The sequence below is a fragment of the Panthera pardus genome, unplaced genomic scaffold, assembly GCF_024362965.1.
Source record: "Panthera pardus isolate Hobbes unplaced genomic scaffold, ASM2436296v1 HiC_scaffold_8, whole genome shotgun sequence".
NCBI lineage: Eukaryota > Metazoa > Chordata > Mammalia > Carnivora > Felidae > Panthera > Panthera pardus.
In genome coordinates, this window is record NW_026527013.1 from 121,338,823 (window position 1) to 121,353,455 (window position 14,633).

Sequence of the window (14,633 nt, forward strand, 5' to 3'; positions counted from 1 at the left end):
ATTCTTTCTCTGCCTCTCCCCCACTCATGCAGGAGAGCTCTTTCTCTCAAAATAAATAAACTTTAAAAATACTTTGGGATTTTAATTATAATTCAGGTACAAAAATGAGACATACATGCCCATTTCCAAATTCACCTATAACTTTTTCCCATCAACTTAGACCAACTTGGCTGCCTGCTTAAAATTTGTGAATTACATTTTTTATAGCTTTCGTAAGGCATAACTTACATACTATAAACTCACATATTTTACAATAAGCATTGTATACTACTCAACGATTTTTTACTCAATTTGCAAGGTTATGCAAACACCGCTACAATCCAGTTCTAAAACATCTCCATCATAAGCCCACTTCTAGCCAATCTCTGCCCCTGGCCCTAGGCAACTACCAATCTTCTTTCTGTCTCTATTAGTTTGCCTTTTCTGGACATTTCATATAAACAGAATCACGCAATATATAGTCTTTCATGTCTGGCTTTGCAGAGTGACTCATACTTTAAAAGCAATACTAAAGTAGCTGGTTAAAGGAACCAGTGGAGACATCTTTTGAAAGAATTATTCATCACAGGCAGGAACATTTTTCTTTTCTCCTGTGGAAGGAAACAGAATGAAGCAGAAAGGAGCATTAAGTGCTAACAGTGGCCACAGGTATCTGCCAGAGCTTGGCCCTGACATTGCTGGTTGGCCTGGTTTCCCCTAAACACACATCTGATTTTTCTGGGACTTTGTCCTTTTTTTTCTGTGTTCAAGGTCAAACTAGGTTCTTTAAACATCAGAGTCTGGGACCCTGGTGTGAGGATATTTTCAACAAGTGTCTCAAACTAGAGAGAGTGCAGGCATGGAGAGAAGACTCCCTGGTTCCCAGACCAGATCATGGCCCCGATTACGTGGGCTCACTGCAGCTTGAACTGCTCTTGTCCTTATCACCATGCGCAAATACACATTTTTGTGATTACCTTCACTGGCCTCTGAGCTCCCTGAAAACAAGAGCTACGTCTGATGTGCTCCACACGGAACCCGTGGCACCAACACAATGCCTTTGCCCATAGTGGGTACATCATTAATACCTGTTGGACTAATGGATTAGCTAATGCAGTACCACTGTGCTTTGGAAATAAGGATTGTCAAGTGGAGGTGACAGAAGAATAATTTGCCTAGAATAAATCCCCCAACGAATAAGAATCCTGGGCCAGATGTCTTCCTACAGACCATGTGAAGACGAGTTAATACCTATTCTTCTCGAACTGTTCCAAAAAAAATAGAAATAGAAGGAAAACTTCCAAACTCATTCTCCAAAGCCAGAATTGCCTTGATCCCAAAATTAGACAAAGACCCCAGTAAAAAGGAGAAGTATAGGCCCATATCCCTGATGAACATGGATGCAAAAATTCTCGACAAGATACTAGCAAATTGAATTTGACAATACATTAAAAGAATTATTCACTGGGGCACCTGGGTGGCTCAGTCGGTTAAGGGTCTGACTCTTGATTTCAGCTCAGGTCATGATCTCACAGTTTATGAGCTTGAGCCCCGCATCAGGTTCTGCGCTGACAGTGTGGAGCCTGCTTGGGCTTCTCTCTCTCCTTCTTCATCTCTCTCTGCCCCTCCCCTGCTTGTGTGCTCTCTCTCTCTCTCTCTCTCTCAAATAAATAAACTTTAAGAAAAAAAAAAAAAAGAATTATTCACCATGATCAAGTGGGATTTATTCCTGGGCTGCAGGGCTGGTTCAATATTCACAAATCAATCAACGTGATACACCACATTAATAAAAGAAAGGATAAGAACCATACGATCCTCTCGGTAGATGCAGAAGACGTATTTGACAAAATCCAGCATCCATTCTTGATAAAAACCCTCAACAAAGTAGGGACGGATGGAACATACCTCAACATTAATTGTTGCCATTAATTGTACCCCAAACATAAAGGTCATATATGAAAGACCCATTGCTAATATCATCCTCAACGGGGAAAAACTGAGAGCCTTTCCCTTACGGTTAGGAACAAGACAAGGATGTCCACTCTCACCCTTACTATTTAACATAGTACTGAAAGTTTTAGCCTCAGCAATCAGACAACAAAAAGAAATAAAAGGCATCCAAATTGGCAAGGAAGAAGTCAGACTTTCACTATTTGCAGGCAACATGAAACTCTATGTTGCAAACATGAAAGACTCACCAAAAAAATTGCTAGAATACATGAATTCAGCAAAGTCACAGAATATAAAAACCAACATGGGGGCGCCTGGGTGGCTCAGTCGGTTGAGCGGCCGACTTCGGCTCAGGTCATGATCTCGCGGTCCGTGAGTTCGAGCCCCGCGTCGGGCTCTGTGCTGACAGCTCAGAGCCTGGAGCCTGTGTCAGATTCTGTGTCTCCCTCTCTCTGACCCTCCCCCGTTCATGCTCTGTCTCTCCCTGTCTCAAAAATAAATAAACGTTAAAAAAAAAATTAATTAAAAAAAATAAATTAAAAAAAAAACCAACATGCAGAAATCTGTTGCGTTTCTATACACCAATAACGAAGCAGCAGGAAAAAAAAAAATCAAGGAATCAATCCCATTTGCCATTAATTGTACCCCCAAACAATAAGATACCCAGGAATAAACCTAACTAACTAAAGAGGAAATCTTTGGAAAGATTTTAAAGAGGAAAAAAATTCATTCTTGAATTTGTGCAACCATTAAACGTCTATATATGTCAGGACAGTAAGTAACCAAGAGGTCACGAGAGAGGCCGTTCCCACAATTGCACAGGCCTCTATACAGATCAGACCAGCTATGTGTGCTCGGTTCAGTCACAGTCCCCAGGCTTCCCTTGGACAACAGGGAACACAACACTGGGCCTACTACCTGATGTAGAGGCCAGGGCTGACCGTGGTGGACCACGCTTTCATGCGCTGCTGGGCCCACACACCGCAGCATTTCCAAACCCCCGGGCCTTGCTTGCTTAGTGTCTGCAGTCCCCCTGGGGAGGACTCGTACCTGGGTCGGTGTTGACGACAACTCTGCTCCGAATGAGCTCGGAGGGGGAGAAGCCAGTCTCCAACAGCCAAGGCCTGAGATCCACGTAAGCATCTGCAAGTTGCTGGAGCACGTAGAGGAAGAACTCGGACACTTCCTCGCCCTTGCTCTGTACCAGGTCCAGAATTTTGCGAACCTTAGTAAGAAATTAGACCACACAGCTCTAAGAAACCAGGAGGCTTCCATGAACCCAAAAGTAAAAAGGTCGGACTGGCCCAAGAGGTGTGCCCACCCCCAGGATTCCTCCTGTGTCTCCTTGTCCCTCTTCACCTAACACTACTGCCGGCCAGGAATGAGTGTTGCAGGGAGAAAGTTACCTCTTGGGCATAATGAGGTGGGTGCTGGGCCACACAGCAAGGGGCTAACAGACCCCCATGGAAGTTACACCCTAAAAAAGGCTTTTTATATTATTCAAAATGCACGAAAAAATCATGTAAGTCAGTTACTGTGCTTCCCCCAGAAGCCCTCTGTCTCCTCAGAGCCTGGCAGGATCACATGACAAACAAGTTCTGTCACTCCTTGACCCAAAGAGTGTTCAGTCTTGCAATTCTCTTTTTCAGGAGATGACACAAAGCTAAAATGAAACTAAGGGCTGTTAAGACCTCCTCCAGTGGCGTATGGAAAAGTCTTTACTGTGGACCCAGCCTGGGACACAGTTGTTCCCAAATCAGAGGCAAGGCCATTCTCAGAGCCTTACCCAGCAGTGAGCAGCTCTCTGGAGTCTAAAGGCACTGAATGAACATCACTGCTAAGGTGTGAGGTGGTCATTTTCTTTTTCTCTCCTCCTACTCGAAAGTGGATTGAAATCAACCAGTTTGGGAAGCAGTACACAGAGCGAGGAGAGCAGAGACGTAAGAGGAGTCTGCTCTCAATGCGCACACAAAAAGCAAAATGTGCAATTGTGTAACCAGCTGATAACCCCAGCGTTTCTGTTTTATCAACGACCCCAGTGGGAAATTCCGCCAATGTACTAAACTCCCAGAGGTCCTCACTCAGACCAGCGGGAGAAGCCCCTTCTGGCTACCAGCCCCTGTCACCCGCACCTTGTCAGGCTGTGTGGGGCAGGCACACACGATCTCCGCATCTTCAGAGGAGAAGTAGTCATTCTTCAGCAAGTTGTCCACCAGACACTGGGTGTTGCGGATGTGAGTGACCAAAAATTCCCGGTTGATTTTCAACAACTTAACGTGGGAGTGAGACTCTGATGGAATGATTCCCATCTCACCGTGGCCCTGCTTTTCCATGGCTAAAGGAGCAAGCAGCTACTTTGCCCAAATTCATCTTTGGCTACACGTATCTTCCTGGCAGAAGGGCAATCAGGATCCAGGGCGCCCGCCTCTCTCTCCGTGATGCCCCTGAAGAGACCAACGAAGTCACCAGTGAAACCAAAGCCATGGGAAAGATCCCTCCCTGCCCTTTGGTCCTGGAATTTCTCTACTTCAAGCAGGAGGAGTCATGCTTAAGATGGTGATCTGAGATGTATTAAAGAAAAAAATCTTAATTGAATGGCTTCCGCTTGTGGGTTACATGCCTAGAGAGAGTGACCAGAAATATATAGCAAATATACAGCAAAACTTGTTTATTTCCTTTTGAATAAAACAAAAGTGTGCTTCAATCCTAGCCTGGAATAGGGATGGAAAGATATATTACTTTCCATAAAAAGGTTAACCGGGACTGGAGGTTTCCACATACCCCAAGAGGGGAGCACCCAGAATTGGGAGCAAAGGAGCCACGGGGTGGGAGGGGTTGTTGTGGGGGGCAGGGTCTGAGCGCAAAATGGCCTCAGGAGGGAGACAGGCAGCATGAAGTCTCCTGTGGTAGCGAAGCCTCCAGGAACCTGGGCACAGTGACGTCTCAGTCATTACTGCCCATCCTGGGTTGTGCCGTAGCCCTCCTGCACCCCTGCTCTAGCTATCCTCATACCTCCAGCAAAGTCTGCCATATACAAGCACCTCAGGCAATGAAGGAGGAGCAATGGCCGTGTGTGGAATGAAATGGGGCAGGGGGAGGGCAAGAAGGAAGGTGACATGGACTTCAAGTGGCAGCTGACCAGGAAAGGCCATCTCCCTGGAAACCCTTGAAACCCTTGTGCACCTGCTGAACCTTCTGTCTGGGTAGAAATAGGGACCCAAGCCATTTTATGTGGGTATTAAAAACTAACTTGGGGGGGCACCTGGGTGGCTCAGTCAGTTGAGCGTCCGACTTCGGCTCAGGTCATGATCTCACGGTTTGTGGGTTTGAGCCCCGCGTCGGGCTCTGTGCTGACAGTGTGGAGCCTGCTTGGGATTCTGTTTCCCTCTCTCTCTGCCCCTACCCTGCAAATGCTCTCTCTCAAAAGAAAGACAAACAAACATTAAAAATTTAAAAAAAAAAACAAACACAACTAACTTGGGTTCACCTGAGCTAGATGAGATAAATAAACCTTAGAAAAAAATTTAAAAACCTAACTTTAAAACATAATTTGAGCTACCCCAAATTGCGCTGATTATCTTTCTTGTTCCCTAAGATCCTGTGGCCACTTCTCCACTCATCCTTGTGTATATAAAATGGGTCATCATCTTAGAAGCAGAAAGACCCTGACCTGGCCACTCAGTCCCTCATCTAGGTAGGAAAACTCACAGATTTCAGACAGTTTTTAAACTTTTTGTTGTGCCCTGCCCGCCCTCTGCGCACCCCCCCCCCACAGCCACAAATGACAGACCTGTAAACACAGCATCATTCATGTTTTACGAGCCCACGTCCATTAACATTCAAGTCCAGCGGTTCTCAGCTTTTTTCCCCCAAGTCACACATGAGGCTCCTGGTCTTTGACACACTTCCAGTTTTCCTTATTTTACTTATCAATTTGCTAAACATTGCAAGCCTTCCAGAGATTTCCCAGTGGGACCCCACGCAATAACTTTCCTTTTATAACCTGAGTGACTGAGCAGGACAGACTACACTTGAACACTCTAAGCAGCAGGAGGCCAAGACATCTTTACCAAAAAAAACCAAAACACAAAACCTTTCAGGGATGGAAATGATTGGTTAGTTACTGTTCTAGTAACACGCTCACCTCTTAGATGTTAATGCAGCCTTTTCCGCTGAGGTCAACTGTATGCCCCATTTTAGGATCCACAGCTTTGGGAAACTGGTTCCCTCAAGGGACACCAGGTGATAATATTAAATTTATATTAGGGGTTAACGATACCTTTTCAAGTTTCTGGCCTTATTCTTTGAAGTAAGTCAGAATATTTTAGAACAACATTCTCTCCTTAAATCTTCCATTTCCAACTTCTTTCTGGAACCTGCAAAAAAAAAAAAAAAAAAAAAGTTTTCCTTGAAAATACTATTGCAATGAAGGGCGAACAAACAAATGAAATTGACGACTAGACAGTTTCGAACCCAGAACTCAAGGATGCTGGGTACCACCTGGAGGGTCTTCCTCAGGGCCATGTTTTCTACATGTCATTCAGACAACACACTCACCTTTTTTTTTTTTTTTGGCCATAATTGAGTCCTACCTGTACTTTATTTGCTTCACTTTGTGCTTTAAATTGACTGTTTTATTCTATTTTTTGTTTTACTTCTAGTATAGTTACTAAACAGTGTAATAGTAGTTTCAGGGGTAGAACAGATTGATTCAGCACTTCCATACGTCCGTCACCTGTCACCCAGCGCTTATCACAGCAAGTGCACTCCTTAATCCCCATAAATAAACTATTTCGAAACCCAGATTAATTTTTTTTTTTTTTGAGTAGGCTTCCCACCCAGCACAGAGCCTAATGTGGGGCTTGAACTCATGACCCTGAGATCGAGACCTGAGCTGAGAACACTAAGCCACCCAGGAGCCCCAACACTCAGATTCATTATTTTATTTATTTTATTTTATTTTATTTATTTTATTCTTTTTATTTTATTTTATTTTATTTTAATTATATGAAATTTATTGTCAAATTAGTTTCCATAACAGATTCATTTTAATTTTTTTTTTTAATGTTTATTTATTTTTGAGACAGAGAGAGACAGAGCATGAACGGGGGAGGGTCAGAGAGAGGGAGACACAGAATCTGAAGCAGGCTCCAGGCTCTGAGCTGTCAGCACAGAGTCCGACGCGGGGCTCGAACTCACGGACCGCGAGATCGTGACCTGAGCTGAAGTCGGACGCCCAACCGACTGAGCCACCCAGGCGCCCCATAACAGATTCATTTTAAAGGAAATTTTATACTGCCATTGTAAGTGAAAACTATCACTTTCGATAAATAGAAAGTTACACAGAAATAAATCCGTCGGAAATAAAACCATGCTGTTGGATTCCAGCTCAACGGTGCTGCCTGGAGAGATCCGAGGTCTGAGGCCTGAGGCCTGTGTGCTCTTAGAAACATTTGAGGCCATTAAAGACACAGTAGGACAAAACTGAGCCTTTTTCCCCCCTTTGGTGATAATCCTAAATCTGAGAGAACTGGAAAGGAAACTGCCCACTTCACGATGCTGTATTTTGCCGGCCACCACTCCTGCCGAAGGCGGCTTGAGATGGGTGTTACCTATCATCTGTTCAAACCTAATCTGCATCCATCTGCAATAAGGGTCCAGTTTTACTCATGGCTCTAGCCTCTTCTGAGCCTACGATTCCCACAAAACCAATGATCTCTCCCCTCAGGCTGCCCCATAATAGTCCCTCAGACATTTCTACTGCTTACCATCAAAGGCAGAAACTTCAGTCGCCTGATTTAGAGCCACTTAGGCAAAGCAACAAATTATGTGCCAGCCAGCTGGCAAGGGGGCTATTGTACTATAATTTCCAAAGCCCTGGTTTGAGATTTAATCAGATTTGCAGAATGAGCTCAATTCAGCAGGAACTTATGGTAAAGAAAGCTGAACCTGCCCAGGTATACAGAATCCAAGGGTAGACGGAATATATACCATAGGACACGATAGAGAAATTCAGTTCACAGGCATCTGGAATACCAAGCAGAGTCAGGGATCTCCTGGCCCCAACAGGGCACCCATTACTATCTTCGCCTGGTAAAAGGTGGGTCTGGCTAATGAGGCCAGTCTAGTTGTCACTTCCAGGCAAACAGAAGACCAAGGTTGGCCAGGGTCAGGTTTGGTGAGCTGGGCCTGCTCTGATGGGTGGGGCTCTCCCGGGCAGTGGTGCAGAGCCAAGAAGACAGAAGGTGGAGATCCTGGTGAGGCATGTCCAAGAAACAACCATAGAAAACATGAAGCCAATGGAGGTGGCCGGAAAAACTAGACAGACCCATGGCAGAATAAAAGAGGAAGATGAAGCAGAGGAACGAAGCAGAAAAGGTCAGGGAAGGGCCAGTCTCCCACCTAAAGCCATCTCTTGTGACAAAGGCAAGCGGGGGTGGAGCCTATTGGTGGGGAGGGAGCCTCTTGGGAGCTGAGGGCTTTAGATGGCACCCCCACCCACTCCTCTTCTTCCTGGCTTTCTGATCTGCCCTCAGAGAGGTTTAGTTCCCAGGTAACAGAATGCCAGGGTCCATCCACCACCTTAGGCTCCTTATGGAAATCTGTGCCCAGGTCCCATCTTGGAATTTGATCTTCTAAGCTAAATATAAAGTCTGCAGAGCCAATCAATCAATCAATCAATGGCTCAGGGAAGCTTCTCTGAAGAAAACAAAGCAAGTATTGGGGAAAGGCAAGCATTCAAAGGAAAAAAGAGGTAGAGACAGGAGAGAGACATTCTGTAAGACTATACAGCAGATGGTTGACTAGAAATGAAACGCAAGCCACATGTGCAATCTAAGATTTCCTAGTAGCCACATTAATAAATGTCAAAAGGAATCAATTTTAATGTTTTATTTAACCCAATGTATTAAATATATTATTGCAATATGTAATCAAGATAGAATTAAGGAAATATCTTACATTCATTTTTTTTTTCACACTAAGACTCTGAAACCCAGTGTGCATTTTATACTTAGACCACTTCTCGGTTTGGACCAGCCACACATCAAGTGTTCGCCAACTACATGTGGCCAGGGGCTACTGCGTTGGCACAGCTGTAGAGGAAGCACTGGATGCTGGCGTAGGAAGACATCAGAGCTCCTCCCTGTCCCTGTTCCATTTTATTTTTTTTTATTTTTTTATTTTTTCAAAAAAATTTTTTTAATGTTTATTTATTTCTGAGACAGAGAGAGACAGAGCATGAGTTGGGGAGGGGCAGAGAGAGAGGGAGACACAGAATCCGAAGCAGGCTCCAGGCTCTGAGCTGCCAGCACAGAGCCCGACACGGGGCTCGAACTCACGGACCATGAGATCATGACCTGAGCCGAAGTCGGACGCTCAATCGACTGAGCCACCCGGGCACCCCTCCCTGTTCCATTTCAAATACCGATGCCAGGAATGACTGAATTGGCTTTTCAGCTTAGTTTCGCAGAAAGTCAGTGAGGCAGGTAGTTAAAAAAGTGAGGTCACTGATAGTTCTGCCAGCTCAGAAAGGAAGTAAGTACTGGTTTATAGACCTACTGGTTTATAGTCGGTGTACAATTCCTTTCAACTATCACATACAAATTTACAGCTTTTTATGCTTCCAAAGATTAAAACTAAGAACTATTTTTTATCAAAGCATTTTTGTGAGGGGCGCCTGGGTGGCTCAGTAGGTGAAGCGTCTAACTTTAGCTCAGGTCATGATGTCCCAGTTTGTAGGTTCGAGCCCCGGGTCAGGCTCTGTGCCGACAGCTCAGAGCCTGGAGCCTGCTTCGGATTCTGTCTCCCTCTCTCGGCCCTTCCCCGCTCACACTCTCTCTCTCTCCCTCCCTCTCAAAAATAAATATGAAAAAAATGTGTTTTCAAATGCTATAGATAGTATAATGAGACGTTCACACACCATGGGTAGGAATGTACCCTAGTGGAGAACATCTGGGAACCCATTTGACAGCACATATGAAGAGCCTGTGAGAAGTTCGTTTTAGCGATTTCCCATTCTAGAGACCTGTCCTCTGCAAATATTTCCTATTCTAGAAGTCTGCCTTCTGAAAAGATTCAGAGGCTCTGACAATTTTGTGGGTTTTTTTTTTAAACAGTTTTCTTCTGCTTCTAGCTGTAATACAGTAGCTTATGACTCCCACAGAGGTCAACTGCAGGTGAAGTGATCAACAAATTGGGGTATAATCATACAGTACAGCGCTATTCGATAATAAATATGAATGATACAACACGAATATCACAGATATTATGCTAAGAGAAACCAGACTCAAAAGACTCTGAATGATTCCATTCATACGATTCCAAAAATCTGACCTAGAAATCAGAGCAGTGGTTCCCTGGGGTGGGGGGTGGGAAGACAGGAGAAACTGCCTGCATAGAGAAACACGAGAAATTTCTGGGGAGACAGAAATGTCCTTTATCTTTTTTTGATAAGTTTTTTTTTAATGTTTATTTATTTTTTGAGAGAGAGAGTGAGTTCTGCAGCTCTGTGGAGGGTAGGGAGCCATTTTGGCAGAGACAGGACAGAGAGAGAGAGGGAAAGTGTGGCACATGGAGATTGCACAAGAAGAGCACTTCCCCTGGAAAGGAGCTGGACGGAAAGAGTGCAAACACTCACAGGGCGCTTGACAAGAAATCTGTCCCCCAAAACCATTGATGGGTAGGAAGGAGAGGGTTTCAGTTCTACCAGGATTCTATAAACAGTGGAGGGCAGAATCTGAAGGTTCAGAGCTCATTAACTGGTGGCGCTCCAGTGATAGAGTAGGGCAAAACCCCAGGAGTGGGCAGCACAGTCTGAGGGTTCCCTGTGTCTGGTGGGGAGAAGCTGTTCCCCTGCTTGGAGTACATGTGGTAGAGGCCATATGGCCTCCTCACAGGCAAAGTTTTCAGTGGACCCCAGAGAGAAGCCACGTTTGCTGGTATTGGGACAAAGACTTTAGAGTGTGGCAAATTGGCACTGGGTAGGTGTTGTGATTTGCCATAGACTTTTTTTTCCTCTATTCTATCAAGCTTCTTTCAACAAGCAGACTGAAACACACCTAGGATCAAGCTTCCTTTTTTTGATTTTGTTTTTAATTTTTACATTTTTATTTTTTATTTAATTTTTTTCTTCCTCCAAAATGACAAGATGGAAGAATTCACCCCAAAAGAAAGAATAGGAATACATGACAGCCAGGGATTTAATCAACACAGATGTAAGTAAGATGTCTGAACTAGAACTTAAAACCATGATTATAAGAATACTAGCTGGGGTTGAAAAAAGCATAGAAGACACCAGAGAATCCCTTTCAACAGAGATAAAAGAACTAAAATCTAGTCAGGCCAAAATAAAAAATGTTGTAACTGAGATGCAATCTTGAAGGAATGCCGCGATGGTAAGGATGGATGAAGTAGAGTGGTGAATCAGTGATATAGAGGATAAAATTACGGAAAATAATGAAGGAGAAAAAAAGAGGGAAACGAAGGCAAAAGAATGATATAAAACTTAGAGAACTCAGTGACTTATCAAAAATTAATAACATTTGAATCAGAGGAGTCCCAGAAGATGAAGAGAGAGGAAAAGGGGCAAAAGGTTTATGCAAGCAAAGTATAGTGGAAAACTTTCCTAATCTGGGGAAGGACACGGATATCAAAATCCAAGAAGCACAGAGAACTCCCATTAGATTCAACAAAAACCAACCATCACCAAGGCATATCATAGTCAAATTCACAAAATACACAGAGAAGGAAAGAATTATGAAAGCAGAAAGGGGAAAAAAGTCCTTAACCTACAAGGGATGACAGATCAGGTTCACAGCAGATCTGTCCACAGAAACTTGGCAGGACAGAAGGGAGTGGCAAGATATATTCAACGTGCTGACTCAGAAAAATATTCAGCCAAGAATTCTTTATCCGGCAAGGCTGTCATTCAAAATAGAAGGAGAGATAAAGACTTTCCCAGATAAACAAAAACTAAAGGAGTTTGTGACCATTAAACCAGCCCTGCAAGAAATTTTAAGGGAACTTTTTGAGTGGAGAAGAAACTAAACAAAACAAAAAAGACCAAAAGCAACAAAGAAAGGACCAGAGAACATGACCAGAAACACCAATTCTACAAGCAACACAATGGCACTAAATTCATATCTTTCAGTACTCACTGTAAATGTAAATCGAATAAATACTCCAATCAAAAGACACAGGATATCAGAATGGATAAGAAAACAAGACCCATATATATGCTGCCTACAAGAGACTCATTTTAGACCTAAACACACCTGCAGATTGAAAGTAAGGTAATGGAGAACCATCTATCATGCTAATGGACATCAAAAGACAGCTGAAGTAGCCATACTTATATCAGACAAACTAGATTTTAAAACAAAGGCTGTAACAAAAGATGAAGAAGGGCATTATATCATAATTAAGGGGTCTATCCACCAAGAAGGTCTAACAATTATAAATATGTATGCCCCCAGCTTGAAACAACCCAAATATATAAGTCAATTAATCACAAACATAAAGAAACTCATTCATAATAATACCATAATAGTTAGGGACTTTACACCCCCATTTACATCTAAGCAGAAAAATCAACAAGGAAACAATTGCTTTGAATGACACACTGGACAAGATGGGCTTCATAGATATATTCAGAACATTTCATCCTAAAGCAGCAGAATACAGATTATTCTCAACTGCACATGGAACATTCTCCAGAATAGATCACACACTGACCGGGTCACAAATCAGCCTTCAACAAGTACAAAAAAACTGATATCATACCATGCAGATTTTAAGACCACAGTGCTATGAAACTTGAAATCAACCACAAGAAAAAATTTGGAAAGACCACGAATACTTGGAGATTAAAGAACATCCTACTAAAGAATGAATGGGTTAACCAAGAAATTAAAGAGGAAATTAAAAGGTACATGGAAGCCAATGAAAATGAAAACACAACAGTCCAAAACCTCTGGGACGCAGCAAAGACAGTCATAAGAGGAAAGTATATAGCAATCCAGGCCTTCCTTAAGAAGGAATAAATGTCTCAAATATACAACCTAACCTTACACCTAAAGGAGTTGGAAAAAGAACAGAAAATAAAGCCCACAACCAGCAGAAGAAGGGAAATAATAAAGATTAGAGCAAAAACCAATGATATCAAAATCAAAGAAACAGTAGAAGAGATCAACAAAACCAGGAGCTGATTCTTTGAAAGAATTAACAAAATTAATAACCCCCTAGCCAGATTTATCAAAAAGAAAAAGGACCCAAATAAATAAAACCATGAATGAAAGAGGAGAGTTCACAACCAACAACAAAGAAATACAAACAATAAGAGAATATTATGAGTGATTATATGCCAACAAATTGAGCAATTTAGAAGAAATGGACAAATTCCTAGAAACACATAAACTACCAAAACTGAAACAAGAAGAAATTGAAAATGTGAACAGACCTATACCCAGGAAATAAATTGAATCAGTAATCAAAAATCTCCCAACAAACAAGAGTCCAGGGCCGGAAGGCTTTCCAAGGGAATTCTACCAAACATTTAAAGAAGCGTTGACACCTATTCTTTTGAAGGTGTTCCAAAAAATAGAAATAGAAGGAAAACTTTCAAACTCCTTCTACAAGGCCAGCATTACCTTGATCCCAAAACCAGACAAAGACCCCACTAAAAAGGAGAACTACAGACCAATTTCCTTGATGATCATGAAGGCAAAAATTCTCAACAAGAGACTAGCAAACCAAATCCAATAATACATTAAAAGAATTATTTACCATGATCAAGTGGGATTTATTCCTAGGCTGCAGTGCTGGTTCAATATCCACAAATCAATCAACTTGATACATCACATTAATGAAAGAAAGGATAAGGACCACATAATCTTCTCAATAGATGCAGAAAAAGCATCTGACAAAATACAGCATCCTTTCTTGATAAAAACCCTCAACAAGGCAGGGATAGATATAACACACCACAACATCATAAAGGCCATATACCAAAGACCCACAGCTAATATCATCCTCAATGGGGAAAAACTGAGTTCCTTCCCTCTAAGATCAGGAACACAACAGGGATGTCCACTCTCACCACTGTTGTTCAACATAGTGTGGGAAGTCCTCGCCTCAGCAATCAGACAACAAAAGAAATAAAAGGCATTCAAATTGGCAAGGAAGAAGTCAAACTTACACTCTTTGCAAATGACATGATATTCTAGGTGGTAAACCCAAAAGACTCTGCCAAAAAATTGCTAGAACTGATACATGGATTCAGCAAAGTATCAGAATATAAAATCAACGTACAGAAATCTGTGGCATTTCTATATGCCAATAATGAAGCAGCAGAAAGAGAAATCAAGGAGCCGATCCCACTTACAACTGCACCAAAAACCATATAATACCTTCAGATAAACTTAACCAAAGAGGTAAAAGTTATATATGCTGGAAACTATAGAAAGCTTATGAAAGAAATTGAAGAAGACACAAAGAAATGGAAAAACATTCCACACTCATGGACTGGAAGAATATTGTTAAAATGTCAATATTACCCAAACCAATCTACATATTCAATGCAATCCCTATCAACACCACCATTCCTCACAGAGCTAGAACAAACAATCCTAAAATTTATATGGAACCAGAAAAGACCCCAGATGCCAAAGTAATTAATTTCCCCCAAAAGGAAAAGAAAAATCAGG

General features: G+C 42.5%; 1 protein-coding gene across 10 annotated transcripts in view; it reads right to left on the reverse strand.

Moving 5' to 3' along the window:
* Nucleotides 1–14,633, reverse strand: part of NOD1 (nucleotide binding oligomerization domain containing 1) — a 77,111-nt gene that overhangs the window by 35,289 nt on the left and 27,189 nt on the right. For 9 of the 10 annotated variants that reach the window (XR_002078473.2, XM_019443713.2, XM_019443714.2 and 6 more), the window contains 3 exons: nt 6,209–6,305; nt 4,062–4,373; nt 2,980–3,154 (listed from right to left, as the gene is read on the reverse strand). Coding sequence is in view for 9 of the 10 variants with exons in the window: in XM_019443713.2 (XP_019299258.2) it covers nt 2,980–3,154; nt 4,062–4,262 (376 nt within the window). In the remaining variant the exon portion in view is untranslated. Of the gene's footprint in view, nt 1–2,979; nt 3,155–4,061; nt 4,374–6,073; nt 6,184–6,208; nt 6,306–14,633 lie in introns of those variants that run through there. The other variant, XM_019443717.2, reaches the window with a different exon arrangement.